Genomic DNA, 23,001 nt, shown 5'->3' with positions numbered 1-23,001 from the left:
TCAACTTGGGCTTTAAACACCTTGAATTTTTCAAATACCTCTGATTTCGACCGCATAAAGTAAACAAATATTCTTCTGGACTTGTCATCGATAAACGTTACAAAGTATTTGGATCCTCCTACCGAAGTAGTTCTAAAAGGACCGCACACGTCTGAATGGACAAGTTCCAACAATTCCTTCGAAATCGTTTGAGACTGGTTAGGGAATGGTAATACATGAACTTTGCAGACCATACATGTGTCACAATTTTCCATAACATTTTCATTTATCTTCATTCCATTTACCATACATTTCTTGGTCAAATCATTTAGACTCTTGAAATTTAGATGTCCGTATCTTTTGTGCCACACCAAATTGTTATTATCCATAACGAACAATTTCTCACACTTGTTGCTGTTGAATACAAACATGTTGTTTTTTCGCTCTGCTTGCAAGAGGACATCACCATCTGGTTTCTTCACTAATGCTCTCTTCTCATCAAAATTCACGGTCAAACCTCTGTCGACAGCCTTGTTAACAGATATGAAATTAGCTTGCAACTCAGGAGAGTATAAAACATTTTCAAGTCTAATTTCATTATCGTTTGTGTATATGTTCACATCACCTTTACCAATGGCATTGATATATTTATCCCCAGCAAGCGCAATTCTTTCATTGTGTGCGTTGAAGTTCATAAACAGTCCTCTGCTTTTACACATATGAGACGTCGCGCCGCTGTCTATATACCATTTTTCGCTTTCTAATGCGGCTGTCTCTGCCACCGCCAACATCGTCATCGCCTGCGTTTTGTTCTTTTTCTTCTCGCATTTATTCGCATAATGTCCCGTTAATCCACAGTTGAAACATTTTCCTTTGAAACCTTTCTTGCCGTTTTGCTTCTTCTTGTCTGTTTTTGAATTTGCAAGTTGTGCGACGAATGCCTTTTGATTTGTTGTTTCTTCCTCTTTTTCTTGTCTTCTCTTTCCCTCCTCTAGCAACTTCTGTCTAAGGGATGACAAAGTAGGAAGATCATCGCGCGTTTCCATCGCGATCACAAAATTGTCGAATTCCTCAGGAAGGCTAGACATAAGCATGATGGTCAGAAGCTCCTCCTTAATCTCAATTCCGGTTTCATGCAATTTCTCGTATACTTCCGAGAACTCATTTAAATGTTGCACTACATTACCATTTGGCGCCATCTTCAAATTTAACAATCTTTTGTATAAGGAAACTTTTTGTATGGGTCCCTTCGGCATATAGACCTCCTCCAGCTTTTTCCAAGCTTCATGTGAAGTTTTACAATTTCTTATATAAGCCAACTGTGTTGGTTTAACTCCCAAGAAAATTGATGCTAGGGCCTTTTCGTCTTCGGCATCCCATTTGGCTTTTGCCGCTTCATCGCCTTCCTTCTTGATTGTTCCATTCACTATCTTCCAGTAGCCACCATGGACAAGTACACTCCGCATCTGGATTGACCACAGGTCATAATTGTTCTCGTCCAACTTTTCTATTTGAAGAACTGGTGCACTCATTTTTCTCTCCTTTCCTTATTTCTTTTAATTTTCAATCAAATTGCCAGTGTTGGGTGAACTGGGCCCATAACCTGATAAAACTTGGTTTTTATTCTTTAATAATATGAAAAGATTTATTGAAATTAAAAGTAATATTCTATGCTTCTTTACACAACGAAGATTAACGAGAGAATGAGAGAATGATTTTCACAAGAAGAAGAAAGAAGTTACAACAGCATTCATGTTGCTTAATGAGGGTTGCCATCTATTTTCATCATGTTGGTCCCTTGAAAAATATTCTTTAAAAATCCACGAGCCGTAATAGTCCCAAGAAAAATATTCTTTAAAAATCCACGAGCCGTAAGTCCCAAGAAAAATATTCTTTAAAGATCCACGAGCCGTAATAGTCCCAAGAAAAATATTCTTTAAAAATCCACGAGCCGTAAGTCCCAAGAAAAATATTCTTTAAAGATCCACGAGCCGTAATAGCCCCAAGAAAAAAATTCTTTAAAAATCCACGAGCTATGCTGGTCCCAAGAAAAATATTCTTTAAATATCCACGAGCCGTAATAGTCCCAAGAAAAAAATTCTTTAAAAATCCACGAGCTATGCTGGTCCCAAGAAAAATATTCTTTAAAAATCCACGAGCCGTAATGGTCCCAAGAAAAATATTCTTTAAAAATCCACGAGCCGTAATGGTCCCAAGAAAAATATTCTTTAAAAATCCACGAGCCGTAATGTCCCAAGAAAAATATTCTTTAAAAATCCACGAGCCGTAATGGTCCCAAGAAAAATATTCTTTAAAAATCCACGAGCCGTAATGGTCCCAAGAAAAATATTCTTTAAAAATCCACGACCCGTAATGGTCCCAAGAAAAATATTCTTTAAAAATCCACGAGCCGTAATGGTCCCAAGAAAAATATTCTTTAAAAATCCACGACCCGTAATGGTCCCAAGAAAAATATTCTTTAAAAATCCACGAGCAGTGCTGGTCCCAAAAAAATATTCTTTAAAAATCCACGAGCCGTAATGGTCCCAAGAAAAATATTCTTTAAAAATCCACGAGCCGTAATGGTCCCAAGAAAAATATTCTTTAAAAATCCACGAGCCGTAATGGTCCCAAGAAAAATATTCTTTAAAAATCCACGAGCCGTAATGGTCCCAAGAAAAATATTTTTTAAAAATCCACGAGCCGTAATGGTCCCAAGAAAAATATTCTTTAAAAATCCACGAACCGTAATGGTCCCAAGAAAAATATATCCACGAGCCGTAATGGTCCCAAGAAAAATATTTTTTAAAAATCCACGAGCCGTAATGGTCCCAAGAAAAATATTCTTTAAAAATCCACGAGCCGTAATGGCCCCAAGAAAAATATTCTTTAAAAATCCAGGAGCCGTAACAGTCCCAAGAAAAATATAATATAAAAATCCACGAGCCCAAAAAAAATATTCTTTAAAAATCCACGAGCCGTAATGGTCCCAAGAAAAATATTCTTAAAAAATCCACGAACCATAATAGTCCCAAGAAAAATAATCTTTAAAAATCCGGGAGCCGTAATAGACCCAAGAAAAATATTCTTTAAAAATCCAGGAGCTGTAATAGTCCCAAAAAAATATTCTTTAAAAATCCACGGGCCGTAATAGTCCCAAGAAAAATATTCTTAAAAAAATCACCAGCTGCGTTGGTCCCTTGAAAAATATTCTTTAAAAATCCACGAGCTGTGTTGGTCCCTTGAAAAATATTCTTAAAAAACCACCAGCTGCTTTGGTCCCGTGAAAAATATTCTTTAAAAATTCACGAGCCATGAAGAAAGTTCCCATAAAAACATTCTTTAAAAATCCTGGGAAAATTTTCAAACATCATGAAAGATTATCCCGTACCAGAGGAATATACGGCCACCATTTGGCTGCGTATTTGGAAATCAATATTCATTTTGTTGTTGTAATTTTAAGATCAATCTATATAGATATATATTTTAATTTCTCTTTTTTTTATTGTGTACTATTACTTGTTGTTTTGCTTTAATGTATGTATTTATGTAATTTCTTTGTGGTGTGTGGCGTGGGGGTATGTAACCATCTTTGATTTGTTTCCTTGTTATTTTTTTTTTCTTGTTACATGAAATATGTTTGTTTGTTAGTTATTTTATTTTTTGCCGCTTAACAAATTTGCATTGCATAGAAATTTTTGTTGATGTTTTTAGGTTTTGCTTTGCTTCCTGTTTGAATGACAGGCGAGACATGGGCATGAATGGATGGATGGTTGGTTGGATGAAGTGAGTTAGTTGTTAGTGAAGGAAAAGGGGGAACGATAGAATCTCGTAGACGGTATCAACAGATAGGTACGTGATGTTTTAAGTGAGATGACAACTGTAGTTGTGTGTTTTGTTTGTTTTTTTTTTTCTTCTTCTTCTTATGAATGCTTAGAATAATTATTTTATGTGTTTTTGAAGATACTGCTTTCTTTTAGATTTATACTTAAATTATTGTTCTTTATTTTGTTGTTGGTTTCTTTAAATTAAAAAATAATAAAACTAATGTATTAGAAATATATACGAGTGGTTTTACATAATTTATAATTTTTGTTTTTTTTTTTCTTTATGGATTTGTTGTTGTTGCTCTTTACTAAATTCTAATAAACAGGCGATAAATGTCTAAGTTTTCATATGTTGTTTGTTTGTTTGTTTTACTTTTGTTTAAGTTTTACACGTTATACACAAGACAACATATTTGTAATATGGATGCAAAGTTTGTTTTTTGTTTTGTCGCTTTTATAAGAAGTTAAAAAAGGAATTATATAACTCAACTTAGTTTCTTATTTTCTATATTCATATATGACTAATTTTAGTTCTTATATAGCTCAGATGCAAGAGCAAAAAACATTTTGTTTTTTGGTGAAATCTTCAATTCAATTTTGTCATTTTCTGCAATGGAAACCATTGGATTGAAATTGAAATTCACCATTTCGTCCCTCACATCTGAATAATGCTAGTTAGTACATGATTGGTTTTGTTGTTGCTATAAGACGCGCGTGTATGTGTCTCTTGAAATTTTGGGATTATTGGGCTTTAGCATGCGTTTTTTAGATTGGCATTTATTTCAGCAGCATTATTTTCTTGCAGCTGCTTGTAACATCTTCTTTATGGTGGGTCTCTACACTCCTCAGCAATGCTATTACGAAAAATTAACCACCGGGAAATATTTACCCAACTTGCGTATTTTTCTTATGGTCACAAAGCATTTTGAACTGGTTGCCTGCAGGGTCTTCGCTAGACTCTTCTCTTTGATGATCAGATCAATTTCTTCTATGGAATTCAATTTATAAATGCTACTACTAGCGGAACTATGAGTATGAGATGATTTTAAGCTACTGCTATTCGAATGATTGTTGTAATCGACTCCACTGCCGGCTCCACCACCACCACCACTGATACCACCTATCAGTTTTAAGGTGTTCAATGAATTCCTCAGCTGTTCAGCTTGATTGGCAAAATCAGAATTATTTTCTCCATCCAAAATATTGCTAGCCTCCTGGTCATCGTCATCATCATCCTCCTTGGTTTCGGGAAAAGTGTGCAAATTAAACAAGGAATTCCGTTGATCGGTAATTGAACAACGTTCTCCACTTTCAGAATATGACAAACGATGATGATGATGATTATATTGATGACGCATTTCATATTCTTGAGCCTCAGTGATGCGATCTAGTGATTGACTTTCGCGTATTCGTCTACGTATCCGAATATTGGTGACATTTTGATTAACAGGAATAGCCGATGTTTTAGACTCAGCCAGTGAGTTGTGGACTTTTTCGGCACAATCCTTGTTGTTTGTTGTTTTATTGTGTTTATGATGATGTTGTTGTTGTTTGTGTGAAGTATGATGATGACCACCTTGGGCGTGAGATGATTTATTATTTCGTGTATCCGACTCCGATTTGTTTTGCTGCAACAAAAAAAGGAAATAAGGGGTCAGAAAGAGCAAAGGAAAATATATAAGAACCATAGATACATATGTTGTCTACATTCTAATAGAAAACCAATAACGAAATATTCCCGACAGTGTACTACTAATGGGGTAATTTACTCTACCATAGACCATACCAATGAGGTAATTTACTCTACCATAGACCATACCAATGAGGTCATTTTTCTCTACCATAGAGTAGATGACCAATGAGGCCACCTATACTACAGTATATACCCAGGCCATCTACACTTCAGTAGATTTCCAATTAAGCCATCTACACTAGAGTATATACCCAGGCCAGTAGATGCCCAAAGAGGCCATCTACACTAGAGTATATGTCTAAAGAGGTTATCTACGCTACTGTAGATGTCCAGTGAGGCCATCTTCACAACAATAGATACTTAAAGAGACCATCTACAGTACAGTAGATGCCCACAGAGACCATCTACACTACAGCAGATAACCAATGATACCTCCTACTATTCTTCTTCTAAACTAATATATTTGTACCCTCAGCATTTATGCTAACGAGGGTATATACACTTTCATACGGGCAAAATGTGCCTCATCGAAATAATCGTTTTAGACCCCAAGTATGTTTGGACGAAATGTGTTTCAGACAATTTGGAGTCGATTTAGCAATGTCCGTCCGTCTGTCTGTCTGGCTGGTGCGCACGATAACTCTTGAACGGATGAACCGATTCGGTTCAAATTTTTGCTTTCGTAATATTTTGCCGAAACTTAGTTTAAGTTCGAAGATGTGCTATATCGGTCCACTCCTTCCGGTACCTCCCCCACAAAAGTTCGAAAATGTTCGGAAAATTTTTGCGCCCGATAACTCTTGAAGGAAGTAACCGATTTGGTCCATACTTTGCCCATCGTAAAATGTGTACCAGACTTAGATGTTTCAATATAGGCTCAATCGGTTCACTCCTTCGAGTACCTCCCACACAACATTTCGGAAAAGTTCAGTTTAGAGCCATCTCTCGAATCGCTCTGATTTTTGTTTTAGCAACTTGTATTGACTGCCCTCCATACGACGGTACAAGTTTCATTAGGGGCAAGTCCATACTTCCTGAGAAAATAGTCTGAAAGTTGCAAAAAATTCTATGTGAGGTGGTTGGAGCGCAACGTAACACTCGATCGGATCTGCCGATTCGGTCATAAATTTGGCCTTAGTAATATTTTGTCCAAACATAGTTTAAGGTTGAAGATAAGTCATATCGGTCCACTCCTTCAGGTACCTCTCCCACAAAAGTTCAAAAATGTTCGGAAAATTTGTTCATACGGTAACTCTTGAAGGGAGTGGCCGAATTGGTGCATACTGTACACATCCTAATATATCTACTAGATATAGATCAGGTTAAAATATGGACTATATTTGTCCACTCCATTCGGTACCTCCCACACAAAATTCCGGATAAGTTCACTTCAACACCTGCTGTCGTATCACTTTTGTTTTTGTTGAAGCAACTTGCATTCGATGCCTCAATTACGATGGTAAACGTTTTTTCAGGGGCAAGTTCATACTTCTATAGCAAACATCCCGAAGGGTGTAAAAACCCCCTATGGCACCATATGTAGTGGCTGGATATCCACTTCCATAATGGTCAATGTAGATCCATTCGTTTTAGTATTTCCTCCGCCAAACTTTTGATCTCTAATCCTAATGAACATTTTTGTCGGCTCAAATGCCCAAAATTTTTAAAAACCCCTAAACAAAATTTTTTTTTGGGAAAAAATTGTTTCAATATACACAGGCTGAGGGTATATCTCTGTTAGCAAGGCCGACTGATACTCTTTTACTTGTTTTATAATCTTTCACTCACCTGATGATTTTGCCCTTCACGTTTATTACTAACATTACTGGATGTTATTAAATCATGTCCACCATGTGTACCGGTTGTGGGAAACCCTTGATCCTGTGAATCACTCGAATCATCGTGTGAATCTCGCCGATGCATACGAAAACGTGTTGGTGTATCTCCGCCCAATTTGTGGATTTTCTTTTTATTGCGACTTTTTGTATCGTCATCCGATGCCTCTGAACTGCTACACGATGGTGTTCGTATCTTATTCAATTTTGAATGTCGTCTATGTGTCAGTACTGGATTTTTATGCGCATTTCCAGGTAAATGTTTCAGTTTGCCGATTTCCAATTCCTTTAAACCGCGCAAAGTGTCTTCCATTTCTGATGATTTTTCAGCATTATTTTCGGAATTGTCATGAACAGCAGCATTGTCGGGCATTGTTGGTGTCGGTTTACAAACCATTCGATTCATCTCGTCCGTTGTATCCTTGTCGATTTGTTTAAGTTTTTGCGCCAGCGCAGCATCGACTGATACGACCATCTTTGTTGGTGTATCCATAACGGCATCTGCATCGCCTCCTCCACTGCCGCCACCACCACCCGATGTGTCAGAGGCTGTGGAGGAGACAATATTAGAACATTTCTCTTGAACAGAACGATTAAGACGGCCATCAGATATTGACTCACGTCTTGTGACAGCCACTTTCAATTCATTACCCTCGGATGAGAGTTCATGTGATGACTCCTCTTCGTCCTCTTCGCGTACAATGCTGCATTTTCTTGTACGTTTGTCCTTCAAAATCACAATAAAAAAAGGAAAGAAATGCATATTCAATTAGTGTCCAGTTCATTAAAGTCAATTACCAATCTGTATGGATGGTGTTTTGAAATAATTGAAGATAGAAGAAGAAGCAATGTATTGATATAGAAATGTGAACACACCGTTTTCAAATCGTTCTGCGTTGTCTCCGGTGCACAAACAATATTAATTGGCACCATCATTGGTTTGCCACCAATACCCCCACCAACACCAATAGTTTTTTTATCCGGCACTTGAGCACGTCCACCAACAATGTTTCTTGAGAATATGAAATAAGTGAAGGAAAAAATGTTAAGTTGAAACAAACAATGAAAGGATTTTAATTGGTTCCAGAAATGTCTGCTTGTCTCCATGATTAGGTTATGGTAACTTACTTTTTGCCCTGTAACGTTGAAGCCAAATGGGGATTGTGTTTGAGGTGCTGTTCCTCGCGTCGTTTACGCAAACGCATTTCGGCCAGGAGAAAATATGTTGCTGTTATGTGATTGTATTTATTTTTATCTAATGCCCTGTATAATAAAAATGAATGAAACAGAATTTAATTGTGGGGTTCGAGATTAAATGCATGATGGGTGGAGGTACTTACTGTAGAATTTCCTCTTTAGGTGCAATATTTCCATTAATCATTTTTTGTATAATAAAAGCGTGATCTTCTTCACTTAACTGCTCCCGACTTATCAGGGGCAATGAATCCATATTATCATTTCCAGTACTCATTTCATTAACCCATTCATCGGCCGATATTTGCTCGAGCGTGGCTCGCTTTTTGGGATCACGTACCAGCATGGAGGCTATTAGTTTGCGACATGATGGTGACACTTGAGGTGGTACACTGTATTTACAGTCCATAATCATGGTTAAAGTTTCCGAATCATTGGCCTTTTCAAAGGGTGGTTGACCACAAACCAACATATAGAGGATGACACCCAATGACCAAATATCTGGAAAGGAGATAAGAAATGCTAGTAAGACAAAGGGAGCTTATGAAGTACATATGTAGTATAAGGAAAACATCCTACAGTTTACTGATTTTAAAAAGTCCTATTTTGTGATGTTGGCAGCCCCAAACATAATTTATTTTTATTTTTTTAATACTTGTAATTTTTCAAAATAACATTTTCTCATATGAATATTGAGTTGATCATTGATAAATGTATTAATCTTTTAGATATACGCAGCATGTTTTTTAACAGCTTTCCATTATTAAACATTTTGTGGTTAAACTACTTACCCACAGCTGGTGCATCATATGAATCACCCAATAAAATTTCAGGCGCTGAATATGCCAAACTGCCACAAAACGTTTCTAGCTTTTGTCCGGGAGAAAATTTATTACTAAAACCAAAATCGGTTAGTTTGACAACACCCAGCTTCTCAAAGAATACTACATTTTCTGGCTTTAGATCTCTGCAAAAAGGATAATAAAGGAGATTATTGCAAAATAACTTAATTGGAGAACAAACGGAAACTTACCTATGTACCACATGCAACTGATGGCAGTAAGTAATTGCTCTTAGTATTTGACGAAAATATTTTCTTGCCAAATGTTCACTTAGTCCACCATCATGTTTCATAATGTAATCGTACAGATCACCGCCATCTCCTAATTCCAAAACTAAATATAACTTAGTTTGGGTGTCAATAACTTCATAGAGACGCACGACATTGGGATGTTGTACAAGTTTCATGCATCTGAAATTAAAGAAGAAAAAATATTTTTTTTACTAGTTTGCATTTAAGTACAAAAGAGTTGCGTATATTTCAGTGGATGAAAAATGATGCTACATGATCTGCATTAGATCAGTGCGACCATCAAATCTATTGTATATAACCAATAAATAAATCCAATTTAATGTAGTTGATGAATGAGGACATCTACTCTGCGATAGACGAACAATGAGGCCATCCACTCTACCCTAGATGATCAATGAGGTCATCTACTCTGCAGTAGATGACCAATGAGGTCATATACTCTGGAATAAACGACCATTGAGGCCATCTAATCTACAGAAGATGACCAATAAGACCATACACTCTGCAATATATGAGCAATGAGGCCACCTACTCTGAACTAAATGACCAATGAGGCCATTTACTCTGCGATAGATGATCAATGAGGCTATCTACTCTTCAGTAGACGAACAATGTGACCATCTACTCCACAATAGACGAACAATGAGGCCATCTACACTGCAATAACTGACCAATAAGGTTATATACTCTGCGATAGATGATCTATGAGGTCATCTATTCCACAGTAGATGACCAATGAGGCTATCTACTCTTCTGTAGGCGAACAATGTGGCCATCTACTCTGCAGTAGATGACCAATGAGGCCATATACTTTTCAGTAGACGAACTCCACAACAGACGAACAATGTGGCCATCTACTCCACAATAGACGAACAATGAGGCCATCTACACTGCAATAACTGACCAATGAAGTCATATACTCTGCAATAGATGATCAATGAGGCCACCTACTCTGAACTATATGGCCAATGAGGCCTTTTACTCTGCGATAGATGATCAATGAGGTCATCTATTCCGCAGTAGATGATCAATGAGGCTATCTACTCTTCAGTAGGCGAACAATGTGGCCATCTACTCTGCAGTAGATGACTAATGAGGCCATATACTTTTCAGTAGACGAACAATGTGGCCAAGGCGAATTTAACAAGGTGATCCAATAGTTGACGTTAGGTTGTAGTCTTCACTTGCTGTCAATTTTTTTTTTGCGCGAAATATCCACAAAAGTTAGAAGAAAACGTTAAAATATTATTCGCGAAGCTTAAACAAAGATGTTGTACACAGATATTTTTTATAGAAGCGTAATATTTGTTATTTATTTTTGATTAAAAATATGTTTTGACAGCAAATGAAGACATAGGTTGCTATTATTGTATCACCTTCTTTCTTACACCATGAATGTGGCCATCTACTCCACAATAGACGAACAATGAGGCCATCAACACTGCAATGACTGACCAATGAAGTCATATACTCTGCAATAGATGATCAATGAGGCCACCTACTCTGAACTATATGACCAATGAGGCCTTTTACTCTGCGATAGATGATTAATGAGGTCATCTATTCCACAGTAGATGACCAATGAGGCTATTTACTCTTCAGTAGGCGAACAATGTGGCCATCTACTCTGCAGTAGATGACCAATGAGCCCATATACTTTTCAGTATACTTTTCAATGAGGGTATATACTCTTCAGTAGACGAACAATGTGACCATCTACTCCACAATAGACGAACAATGAGGCCATCTACACTGCAATAACTGACCAATAAGGTTATATACTCTGCGATAGATGATCAATGAGGTCATCTATTCCACAGTAGATGACCAATGAGGCCATATACTTTTCAGTAGACGAACAATGTGGCCATCTACTCCACAATAGACGAACAATGAGGCCATCTACACTGCAATAACTGACCAATGAGGTCATATACTCTGCAATAGATGATCAATGAGGCCACCTACTCTGAACTATATGACCAATAAGGCCTTTTACTCTGCGATAGATGATCAATGAGGTCATCTATTCCACAGTAGATTACCAATGAGGCTATCTACTCTTCAGTAGGCGAACAATGTGGCCATCTACTCTGCAGTAGATGACCAATGAGGCCATATACTTTTCTGTAGACGAACAATGTGGCCATCTACTCCACAATAGACGAACAACGAGGCCATCTACACTGCAATAACTGACCAATGAGGTCATATACTCTGCAATAGATGATCAATGAGGCCACCTACTCTGAACTATACGACCAATGAGGCCTTTTACTCTGCGATAGATGATCAATGAGGTCATCTATTCCACAGTATATTACCAATGAGGCTATCTACTCTTCAGTAGGCGAACAATGTGCCTATCTACTCTGCAGTAGATGACCAATGAGGCCATATACTTTTCTGTAGACGAACAATGTGGCCATCTACTCCACAATAGACGAACAATGAGGCCATCTACACTGCAATAACTGACCAATGAGGTCATATACTCTGCAATAGATGATCAATGAGGCCACCTACTCTGAACTATATGACCAATGAGGCCTTTTACTCTGCGATAGATGATCAATGAGGTCATCTATTCCACAGTAGATTACCAATGAGGCTATCTACTCTTCAGTAGGCGAACAATGTGGCCATCTACTCTGCAGTAGATGACCAATGAGGCCATATACTTTTCTGTAGACGAACAATGTGGACATCTACTCCACAATAGACGAACAATGAGGCCATCTACACTGCAATAACTGACCAATGAGGTCATATACTCTGCAATAGATGATCAATGAGGCCACCTACTCTCACCTACTCTGAACTATATGACCAATGAGGCCTTTTACTCAGCGATAGATGATCAATGAGGTCATCTATTCCACAGAAGATTACCAATGAGGCTATCTACTCTTCAGTAGGCGAACAATGTGGCCATCTACTCTGCAGTAGATGACCAATGAGGCCATATACTTTTCAGTACACGAACAATGTGGCCATCTACTCCACAGTAGATGACCAATAAAACAATCTAATCTACAGTATACGAACAATAAGCCATATACTCTACAATAGACGAACAATGAAACCATCTACTCTGCAATAAATGACCAATGAAGCCATCAACTCTACAATAGACGAAAAATGACGCTCTGCTCTGCAGTAGATGACCAATGAGGCCATCTACTCTGCATTAGATGACCAATGAGGCCATCTACTCTGAACTAAATGACCAATGAGGCAATTTACTCTGCGACAGATGATCAATGAGGTCATTTACTCTACAGTAGATGACCAATGAGTCCACATGTTCTGCAACAGATGACCAATAAGACCATCTACTCTGCAGTGACCAACGAGACCATCTACTCGGCAATAGATAGCCGATGAAGACATCTACTTTGCAGTGAGCGACGGACAATAAGCCCCCTACTCTACAGAAGATGACCAATAAGGTCATCTACTCTACAATAAATGACCAATGAGGCCATCTACACTACAATCGACGAACAATGTGGTAATCTACTCTGCAATAGATGAACAATGGGGCCATCTGCTCTGCAGTAGATGACCATTGAGGCCATCTACTCTACAATAGACGAACAATGAGGCCATCTACTCTGCAATAGATGATCAATGAGGCCATATACTCTGGAATAAACGACCATTGAGACCATCTACTCTACAATAGACGAACAATGAGACCATCTACTCTACAATAGACGAACAATGGGGCCATCTACTTTACCGTAGATGATCTACTCTGCAGTAGATGACCAATGATGCCATATACTCTGCAATAAATGACCAATGGGTCAATCTACTCTTCAATAGGCGGACAATGATGCCATCCACTCTACCCTAGATGATCGATGAGGTCATCTACTCTGCAGTAGATGATCAATGAAGCCATCTACTCTACAATACTCTGCAGTAGATGACCAATGAGGCCATCTACACTACAATCGACGAACAATGTGGTAATCTACTCTGCAATAGACGAACAATGAGGCCATCTGCTCTGCAGTAGATGACCATTGAGGCCATCTACTCTACAATAGACGAACAATGAGGCCATCTACTCTGCAATAGATGATCAATGAGGCCATCTACTCTGCAGTAGATGACCAATGAGGCCGTATACTCTGGAATAAACGACCATTGAGGCCATCTGCTCTACAATAGACGAACAATGAGGCCATCTACTCTGCAATAGATGATCAATGAGGCCATCTACTCTACAATAGACGAACAATGAGGCCATCTACACTACAATAGACGAACAATGGGGCCATCTACTCTGCCGTAGATGATCTACTCTGCAGTAGATGACCAATAAGGTCATCTACTCTTATTTTTTTAATGAACTATAACCAATCCTACAATATTAATTGTCTTCAATGCTTGACCACTGATCTCTTAATTGTCTCATGACACCTATGATGTCGTCGAAAGTAATTGTTAATTTTTCAAAAGTAATGTCGTAATACTTGTTCGTTCCTGACCTTGCTCTTGGCAATTGAATTTATTTTATCAATTGACGACCCAGCTAAAATAAAAGCAAATAAACTTTTTTTTTACTTTTATCTATGAAAAAATGAAAATAACAACAACAGCAATTTGTATAGCATATCTTTGCCACTTTTGTGGTTTATATAAGTAGATTTTGTCTGTCGTTGCTATTTTCATTTTGGGGCAAAAAACGAAAAAAGAAAACACTACACATTGTAGTTGTCAAAAAACGGACATTGACCCCATTTTCATGTTTCGTTTCGCTGTAACATTTGTGGAACATTTTGGCCATTAAAATTTGCCTTTTACCCAATAAATGAAATAAATGAGTCAAAATACCAGCAGTAAACAATAATAGATTACTTCATTTTGGAAGTGGTAGGGGGGGTGGGGTGATTCGTTAATGGGGTGCTGCAATGCAAAAATGCAATCAATTAATTATGAATATCTTATCAAACGTTCGGTCGCTCACTTAACAATTTGTCAATATTTTTATTCACTTACCTTACTTCTTGAAATAAATGAGCCTTAGAGACTTCGTCCAATTTTGTTTTGTCCACGACTTTAACGGCCACTTTTGCTCCAGTAAAGACATGTCTGGCCAATTTCACTACAGCAAAATGTCCCGAACCCAATGTCTCCTCCAAATCATAGAGACCAGCAATTTTACCATCATACGAAGCACCGCCAGATGTATGGGCAGCAGCCGAAGCCTCCAATGTTCTGGGATGTTGCATATCACAAGATGTAGAGAGCAATTAACACAAATGGATTGTGTTAATATATGTATGTATGTAATGTGTACGATGAGGAGCGCGTGTGGCTGGTTGCAACGAGACCGAGACTGTTGACTACGTTTACGTCGTTTGTGCGGTTAATGTTGTTGTTCTGATATTTGTCACAGACTTTTTTCACGACGCGTAAAGGAATTTTAACTTATTGTTATTATTATTGTTGCGAATGTGTGACAAGGGGTGTATGTGTGTGTTTGTTTGTTGCGCAAGGTTTGGGATGGATATTGTTTCGTCTGATTGCTCTTGCTTCTGTCTGACGGACTGACTGACCGACCCCTGTAAGTCTGTCTGTCCGTCTGCCTTTTCGGCGTGGCTAGTTCACACACGCACTTCTAAAATGCACACACTCACTTGCAAACTGAAAAATGTATTTTTTCTATTGCAAATTGTGCCTTGCTTTCAGCTACTTCTTTTTCTGCATCCGTTTGCTTTCTTTGCTGGAATCTGTTTGTGTATTTTCTATGTAATTAACATTTTCACTGAGGCCTGATGGAGAAATTAGTTTTTCTTCTTCACTTCACTGACACAAATAAATCCTCTATGTATCCATACTTTGGTGCTTGGTGCATGATCAAATTAACAACTAATGTTTTTATGTTTACAATGCACAGCTTTCAGCTACTTCTTTTTCTTTTATTTTTATTTTATTTTTGCCGTTTCCTCCAGTCTCCGATTGTTCCGATAGCCCGTCCTCTTCTCGCATTCCCATAATTCCAAAAAAATTCGTTGATAAGATAATTTCCCTTTGCGGAATAGATAAATCGCGTAACGGAGAGAGAGAGACAGGAATAGTTATCTATGGGAATTGGAAATTGGAAATCAACGAATTTAATTTTCGTTGCTTCCAGACGTTGTTCCGTTTTGTATTTCCATTCGTTGAAAACAGTGAAAATAGGGATGTCAACACTGAACCTTTAAGCCGCCGCCGCCGACAAATTTCCACGGCGCAGGTCTCTGCTTATATTTGTTGCAAAAACAACAGGGGAAATAGGGATACGCAAGTCGATTTTCGAGTAATCGATTCCTCGATTTTTTGATTTGAAGAACTTTTTAACGTACCACGAAAATGAAATATACAGTTAATCTAACGGTACGGCAGTGTTAAACGCGAAGCATTGTACACTAAAACGTTCCATTTTCAACTAAGGAGTCATCTCGATCGAACGATTATTTTATCCAAGTGAGTTCTAAGTAAGAATCAAAAGATCGAAAGATCGATTTGTGCTTGGTATTACCAATTATCGGCTCGCGCCGTTTCTACCGATTTGACGACTGGCGATTTTTAGCCGATTTGAGCCGACGAAATCGGCGGCGGCTCAACTCGAAGAAAACGAGCGGCGGCGGCGCGCCGCCGATTTTCAGCCGACTGGCTTCCTCCTCTAAATTTTATCAACATTCCTCTCTCTCGCGCTTTCGCGAAACAAGTAACAAAATGGAAATGGACGATAATGAGCGATATTAAAAGAAAAAGACAGAAAGAAGGTAGGAACACATAGCTCGAAAAGGCGAAAGGGTTCTAAAAGGCTGATATTCGCTGAGAAAACAGCTGACTGTACAGGGGTATGCAGATTGACAACACGGAGGGATTGATGCCAACAACCATGAATGCCTCACACCAAGGTATATTCATATAAGTCGATGGTCAGACTAGCACGATTTCAACATGGCGACATACAAGCTTCGTTCTAGAACTAAAAAGTTTTTACACATTTAACACGTTTTGAACATTTTTCCCCGAAATGCGTTCCCGTCAGCGTGACCACTGGAAAATTTCAAAAAGTATCATTCCAGTAAAAAAGTGGCACAAGTCTTTCAAAAAAGTACCACAAAAAGTGGCACACATTTTCCTTATTATTAAAAACGGAAAACAATAAAGAAGATAAACAGAAACAGTTCTTATATAAGTAGTAATATGCAAACACATATTTCAAGTGTACACGGTTTCATGTGTTTGTAAATTTTGCTTATTTGCAATATTTGTAATATTTGTAATGAAACTAACAGTCCGTTTTATTTTACTTTTGTCAAAATTTCAGTGAAATTACTCTTTGTGTGGACCGGCACTAATGCTTGGTTTACATTTACGAAATCCACTCGATTTCAACTGTCAATTCCTTTGCGTATACGTCAAATGAAAACTCATCTGAAATCCATTGGATTTCATTTGACGTTTAAGTAATGGAATTGACTATATTGTCAAGAGTAGTTTGATTAATAATAATAATAATAATAATAATTTTTTTAACATTTTATAAAAACAGTTTGAATTTTGTTGATTACTATAACGTGTACTTCAGTATATACGTCAAGGAAATTGTTCAAAAACGAAATTGTCGAAAAGTAGGTTAGTGGTTTAATTTTAAAAATAAATTTAAGTGCCTAGCTTCAATAAATCAAAGTTTTATAATAAATGCACACAAGATTCATTTTTCGGAAGGAATACGAATGCTTTATAAACATAAACGAAAAGCAAGAATCACGCGAACTTTCACGTTTAAATTTCAAAAATTTGTTCTGAATCATTATTTCCTATTTTGTCCAAATTTATAAACATGTTTAAGTCTTGCCACATTCTTCAGCAAATGTGGAAAGAGTTTCTATCCAAGTAAATTTAAATAAAAACAAGTACCGAGATCGATTAGTTAGGGACTCGATGGAAGGAGTTCTCTTTACTAAAGACTACTTAAAATTAAATAAGTCTAACTGTTATAACTGTTAAAAATGATTTGTTACAAAACTTTAATTCAAATATTTATTACAGAAATTTAATTTAATTGTAAACCAACATTTCAAAATTCCAATACAACTAGTAAGAAAGTGTCAGTCGGCTTTGCTGACAGAGGTATACCCTCAGCCTATGTGAATTTAAACTTTCTTCTACGGACAGATCGAATGTTTTTAAGATCTTTTCAGAATTATGCGGCCATTTTTAGACATTTGAACTTGCCGATGTGTGGAGGTGGGACTTAATGGAATGGACCGACATAGTCCATTAGGGAAGTGGATTTTATTTTGAGAGTTATATCTTTTCGAAAGATATCGCGCCCACTAGTCATTTCATTGGGTCATCGTATAACTTTTGGAATCGGTTGATCAGTTCGAGAATTATGGTGCCATAAGGGTTTTTACACCTCTCAGGCTATTTCGTCCAAACATACTTGGGGTCTAAAACCATTATTTCGATGAGGTACATTTTGCCCGTATGAAAGTTTATATACCCTCGTAAGCATAAATGCTGAGGGTATAAAAACAATCACCTTATTAATAACCTCTTAAGACAATATTTGTATACGTTTTGTTTAGCTTGACGGAATTGAAAATATATTGATTTCATATATACATACACGTACTTATAAATATATACTACATATGCATATGGTAAAACCATTTATATTCATACATATTTTGAATAATTGCCTTGGTTTATGAATTGTTAATTGTTTTGTTACACTTAAAATGTTATTTTTTAACTTATGCTTATTAAATATAGCAATAATTTGAACTGAAATAAACGTTATTTAATTTGCCGATTTTGAAAAATTTTTGCCGATTTTGGCACCCGAAAAGTGCCCATTTTGGACCAAACTTATCTGGCATCCCTGCACTCAACTATTTTTTTCTAATTACACTAGTTGTGTTCCAGAACTTAAAAGTTCAAAAATGGCGCTGACTGACGCTCTCTTTAAAAACTTTTTACACGACAAATTTGGTCGAGTAAAAAAATAGTAACATGGTTGCCGGCGTCTGATTGGCTGATACGCCGACTTTGACATTTGTTCCAGTTTTTTTGACGTATTTTCCATTTTTCCGTTCCCGAACTTTTTGAAAAAACTTTTTTGTGACAACAATTTTTCTCTCTTTTACGAGTTTTACTATTAAAAAGTATGGGAACGAAGCTACTAAATGCATTATCTGTAGAAATTTTTACAAAATGAGTACACGGAAGGCTATAGTACTCTGAAACTTGGTTTAGACTTTACACTTATACGATGATTAAGGGCATTATCTCGATTTATTTGACATATATTGTTTGAAAATGACAACTAAAATCCACAGGTAGTATAGTTGTTATGCGGATCAAACTGTCTTACTGCCATTACCAAGCAATTTCGTTCCTACCAACAAAAAACTAGTTTTTACATACGTAAATATCACTTAAAAACAAACTAATAAAAAAGTGCCGCATGTTACTTCAACTCCCTGAAATGGCGCTGAATAGCTCTCTCTTTAAAAACTTTTTACACGACAAATTTGGGCGAGTAAAAAAATAGTAACATGGTTGCCGGCGTCTGATTGGCTGATACGCCGACTTTGACATTTGTCCCAGTTTTTTTGACGTATTTTCCATTTTTCCGTTCCCGAACTATTTCAAAAAACTTGTGTGTCAGAACAAATTTTTTGCAGTTTTCTCTTTTACGAGTTTTACCATTAAAAAGTACGGGAACGAAGCTAGTGTAATTAAACTACAAAAATATTACATTTAGATATTTTTATTCCATTCATAAAGAAAGATTAAGTTTGCATTAAATTTGGAGAAAAAAAAACGTATTTCGGAAAAAATGTAATTAGAATTTCCTTTAAGTGCAGTACACATTGCCAGTTTTGAATGACAGCTTTGTTGTTGCTTGCTAGTGTGGCCGTTCATTTTTGTCATTCATCAAGCAACCGCAAAATGTTTTGTAGTTGCTGGATGGTTGGACAGTTATCGATAATTGCAAATAATCGTCATTCAAAACTGACAATGTGTACTGTACTTAAGAAGGTGTTACATGATAACAAAAATCGGGCCATTTACCACACCAAACGTCAAAATCATGGTATAAGTAAAGAGGTAGATTTAAATGAAAAAAATCTATACAACCCTTGTTTTTCTTGAATTCCTAAAACGTCAAAATAAAAGCAACAAGTGGGTTTGTTTACAATGCATTTTTTTGAGCATTTTATAAAAAACGCGAAAAATGAATGAAGAGTTAAGTTTTCTCCACATAATCGAGTAGTAAATATGATAAACTGATTGTTTCCATGCAACTATCACCAATTTCTTCCATACAAATGGTCTAAAAACAATTTTAAACATCATTGAATTCGATTGTTTTTAAAATTGTTTGGCATATTATTCAAACACCACACACACATACACAGTTTGGTTATATTGTTTTGAAGTTTTAGGCATACTCGAATGAAAAAATTTAAATTGACAAAAAGCTTTGGCTAACCTTTCTTATTAAACCATGGTCAAAATTGTTCACAATAACGCATTATTGTGAATTGCTTGTTTACCTTTTGTATATAACATGGTACAAATACACAGGTAGCCGCATCGGCAATTGTCGGTAACATAAGAACGTTTTCACACGATAAGGTTTGCCTGCTCAAAAACGTGGTTTCCGTTTTGACTCTCATTCGTAATTTTCACATCTAGTGTTGCGTTTTTGAAGTCATTGTATACAAGCGTACTTTTTGAACAAAAAGAAGTACGGTTTTACATAAATGTACCAAAAAGGTTTATGTGTGTATTGTATTTGAAAATTAAAAAAGTAATTCTTGTGAATCCCATAAAATTGGATAAAATGTATGCGTTGTTAAAATTGTTGCCTCATGCGCACATGCCATGTTAAAAATAATGTAATAATTCTTACCACCTGAAGGTAAGATGATACCTGCGTTACCAGCGTAAATTTTTTAAGAAAGATTTTTATGAAATAGGGAAATATCTTTCTTATTACAGGTACATAGAAGTCATGTTTTGAAGAACACCTCGATTTGTAAAAAATATGATGAAACAGGTAGATAATATCTTACATGCTAGTATTGAATGTATGGTACTTTATGTACGTTTTCGTTCACTTACTTCCACATTTTGTTTCAACACTGACACAATTTACGAATGAGAACCAAAACGGACAACGCATTTTTGAGCAGGCAAACCTTATCGTGTGAAAACGTTCTAAGATGTCAAAATTTGACATCAATTCAATGCAATTGACACATTATGTTACCATCAGCTGGCATGATAATGCTACCTGTATTATTGTACCATGGTATATAACAGACCATGGCACAATAATACAGGTACAGCGGCAAAAACAGCTGGTTATCACATTAGTTGTCAAAATTCATTACTGTGAATAAAAACACGTACAAAATGTAAACAAGCAATTCACAATAATACATTATTGTGACCAAATTTGACGTTTGGTATGATTTGATGTAACACCTTCTTATTGCACCATGGCACAGACCTATTATTGCAGGTTCCTTTTGTGCATGGTACAATTTGACATCAATTCAATGCAATTGACACATTATATTACCATCAGCTGGCTTGATAATGCTACCTGTATTATTGTACCATGCTTTTGTGTTGTTAAAATTAGACCCCTTTTACACGATCGAACAGTGTTCGCTGAAAACGTGAGTTCCGTTTTGATTCCCATTTGCAAAATTGGCCAGTGCTGGGAAAAATGTAGAAATGATTGTACAAAAACGTACAAAAGGCACTTTTGTGGTGAATTCGTACATGAAATAACTATTTATTTGCTTATGACATGTTCAGACTAGCGGTAATTCGCTCTCTATTCGTTGTTCGACCCCATATTACGATACAATTACTTCATTTTCCATACAAAATTTTGAGAACGAACAACAATTTGTGTACATTGTTCAATTTAAATTACTCTCAGAACGACGATAAAATATGTCCCATCTCTAACAAATGAGAAAATTTATCGAAATAAATTAATTATGACAGGAAAAATAAAAAAATGTATCAAAAACCCACACATAAGCTGTGTTCCAGAACTAAAAAGTTTTTACAATTTTTACGACTTTAAAGGCCCCCACTCATTAGTCAGTCTGACTGCCAGCATTTATGGTAGTATGTGTAAATTTTTGAAATTTTGAGAATGTATGTGTGAGTTTTCCAAGACTGATGAAAATCAAAATAGTTTTGAATTCAAAATGAACCCCCATCAGTCTGGGTGAATTGTGTTTATTTTCAAATTGTCAATAAATAATTTTGAAAAACAGAAAATAATGTTGGTGATGGAACACAAAAAACGTAGAATTCACTCATTTTTGGAGGAGAAATTCAAGATTTTTAGACTTGACTGATGTTTCGTGCTACACAATTGTCAGTCACACATACAGAAAGGGTTCATCGGACTAACGGCAAAGACTGATAACTGAGTGGGGGCCTTTACACATTTTACTCGAAAAAGCGTTCCCGTACACAAAAAAGTTGTAAAATGTTCACTTCTCTTTAAACAAAAATGGCGCTGAATGACGCTCTCTTTAAAAACTTTTTACACGACAAATTTGGGCGAGTAAAAAAATAGTAACATGGTTGCCGGCGTCTGATTGGCTGATACGCCGACTTTGACATTTGTTCCAGTTTTTTTGACGTATTTTCCATTTTTCCGTTCCCGAACTTTTTGAAAAAACTTTTTTGTGACAACAATTTTTCTCTCTTTTACGAGTTTTACTATTAAAAAGTATGGGAACGAAGCTACTAAATGCATTATCTGTAGAAATTTTTACAAAATGAGTACACGGAAGGCTATAGTACTCTGAAACTTGGTTTAGACTTTACACTTATACGATGATTAAGGGCATTATCTCGATTTATTTGACATATATTGTTTGAAAATGACAACTAAAATCCACAGGTAGTATAGTTGTTATGCGGATCAAACTGTCTTACTGCCATTACCAAGCAATTTCGTTCCTACCAACAAAAAACTAGTTTTTACATACGTAAATATCACTTAAAAACAAACTAATAAAAAAGTGCCGCATGTTACTTCAACTCCCTGAAATGGCGCTGAATAGCTCTCTCTTTAGAAACTTTTTACACGACAAATTTGAGCGAGCGGACTTTGACATTTGTTCCAGCTTTTTTGACGTTTTTGCCATTTTTCCGTTCCCGTACATTTTGGAAAAATGTGTGCGTTGAACTCATTTTTGACGGTTCTCTCTTTTGCACATTTTTCCATTAAAAAGTACTGGAACGGAGCTACAGTTTATAGGCGAGGGGTATGAAGTAGTGAAACCCATTTAGTCCCAATTTACATTAGGC

At 36.6% G+C, this 23,001-nt stretch overlaps 1 protein-coding gene across 2 annotated transcripts; it reads right to left on the bottom strand.

Annotated features, from left to right (window-relative positions):
* Positions 1-3,949: 3,949 nt before the first annotated feature.
* Positions 3,950-16,198, bottom strand: Snrk (SNF related kinase). Of its 2 annotated transcripts, XM_073956228.1 has the most exons (9): positions 14,635-15,811; positions 9,562-9,780; positions 9,320-9,495; positions 8,675-9,029; positions 8,463-8,597; positions 8,211-8,346; positions 7,956-8,061; positions 7,288-7,883; positions 3,950-5,434 (listed from the first exon to the last, which is right to left on the bottom strand). In XM_073956228.1, exons 1-9 carry the CDS (start codon positions 14,865-14,867, stop codon positions 4,664-4,666), a joined length of 2,727 nt encoding a protein of 908 aa, XP_073812329.1. In that variant the 5' UTR covers positions 14,868-15,811; the 3' UTR covers positions 3,950-4,663. The 2 variants fall into 2 exon arrangements, with proteins under 2 accessions (XP_073812329.1, XP_073812328.1); XM_073956227.1 differs by having other exon boundaries at positions 7,288-8,061; positions 14,635-16,198.
* Between the last annotated feature and the right edge of the window lie 6,803 nt (positions 16,199-23,001).

This window comes from Musca autumnalis, unplaced genomic scaffold, assembly GCF_047663935.1.
Source record: "Musca autumnalis isolate F117 unplaced genomic scaffold, ASM4766393v1 scaffold_5, whole genome shotgun sequence".
NCBI lineage: Eukaryota > Metazoa > Arthropoda > Insecta > Diptera > Muscidae > Musca > Musca autumnalis.
The sequence above is the reverse complement of the archived record's forward strand: the minus strand, read 5'-3'. Positions and strand labels throughout refer to the sequence as shown.

Coding starts and splice junctions, on each gene's coding strand:
- Snrk (XM_073956227.1), bottom strand. CDS start 14,867: ATGCAACATCCCAGAACATTGGAGGCTTCGGCTGCTGCCCATACATCT. Junction 9,781..14,634: donor CATTTATTTCAAGAAGTAAG/GTAAGTGAATAA, acceptor CTTTAATTTCAG/ATGCATGAAACTTGTACAAC. Junction 9,030..9,319: donor ATATGATGCACCAGCTGTGG/GTAAGTAGTTTA, acceptor TCTCCTTTCCAG/ATATTTGGTCATTGGGTGTC.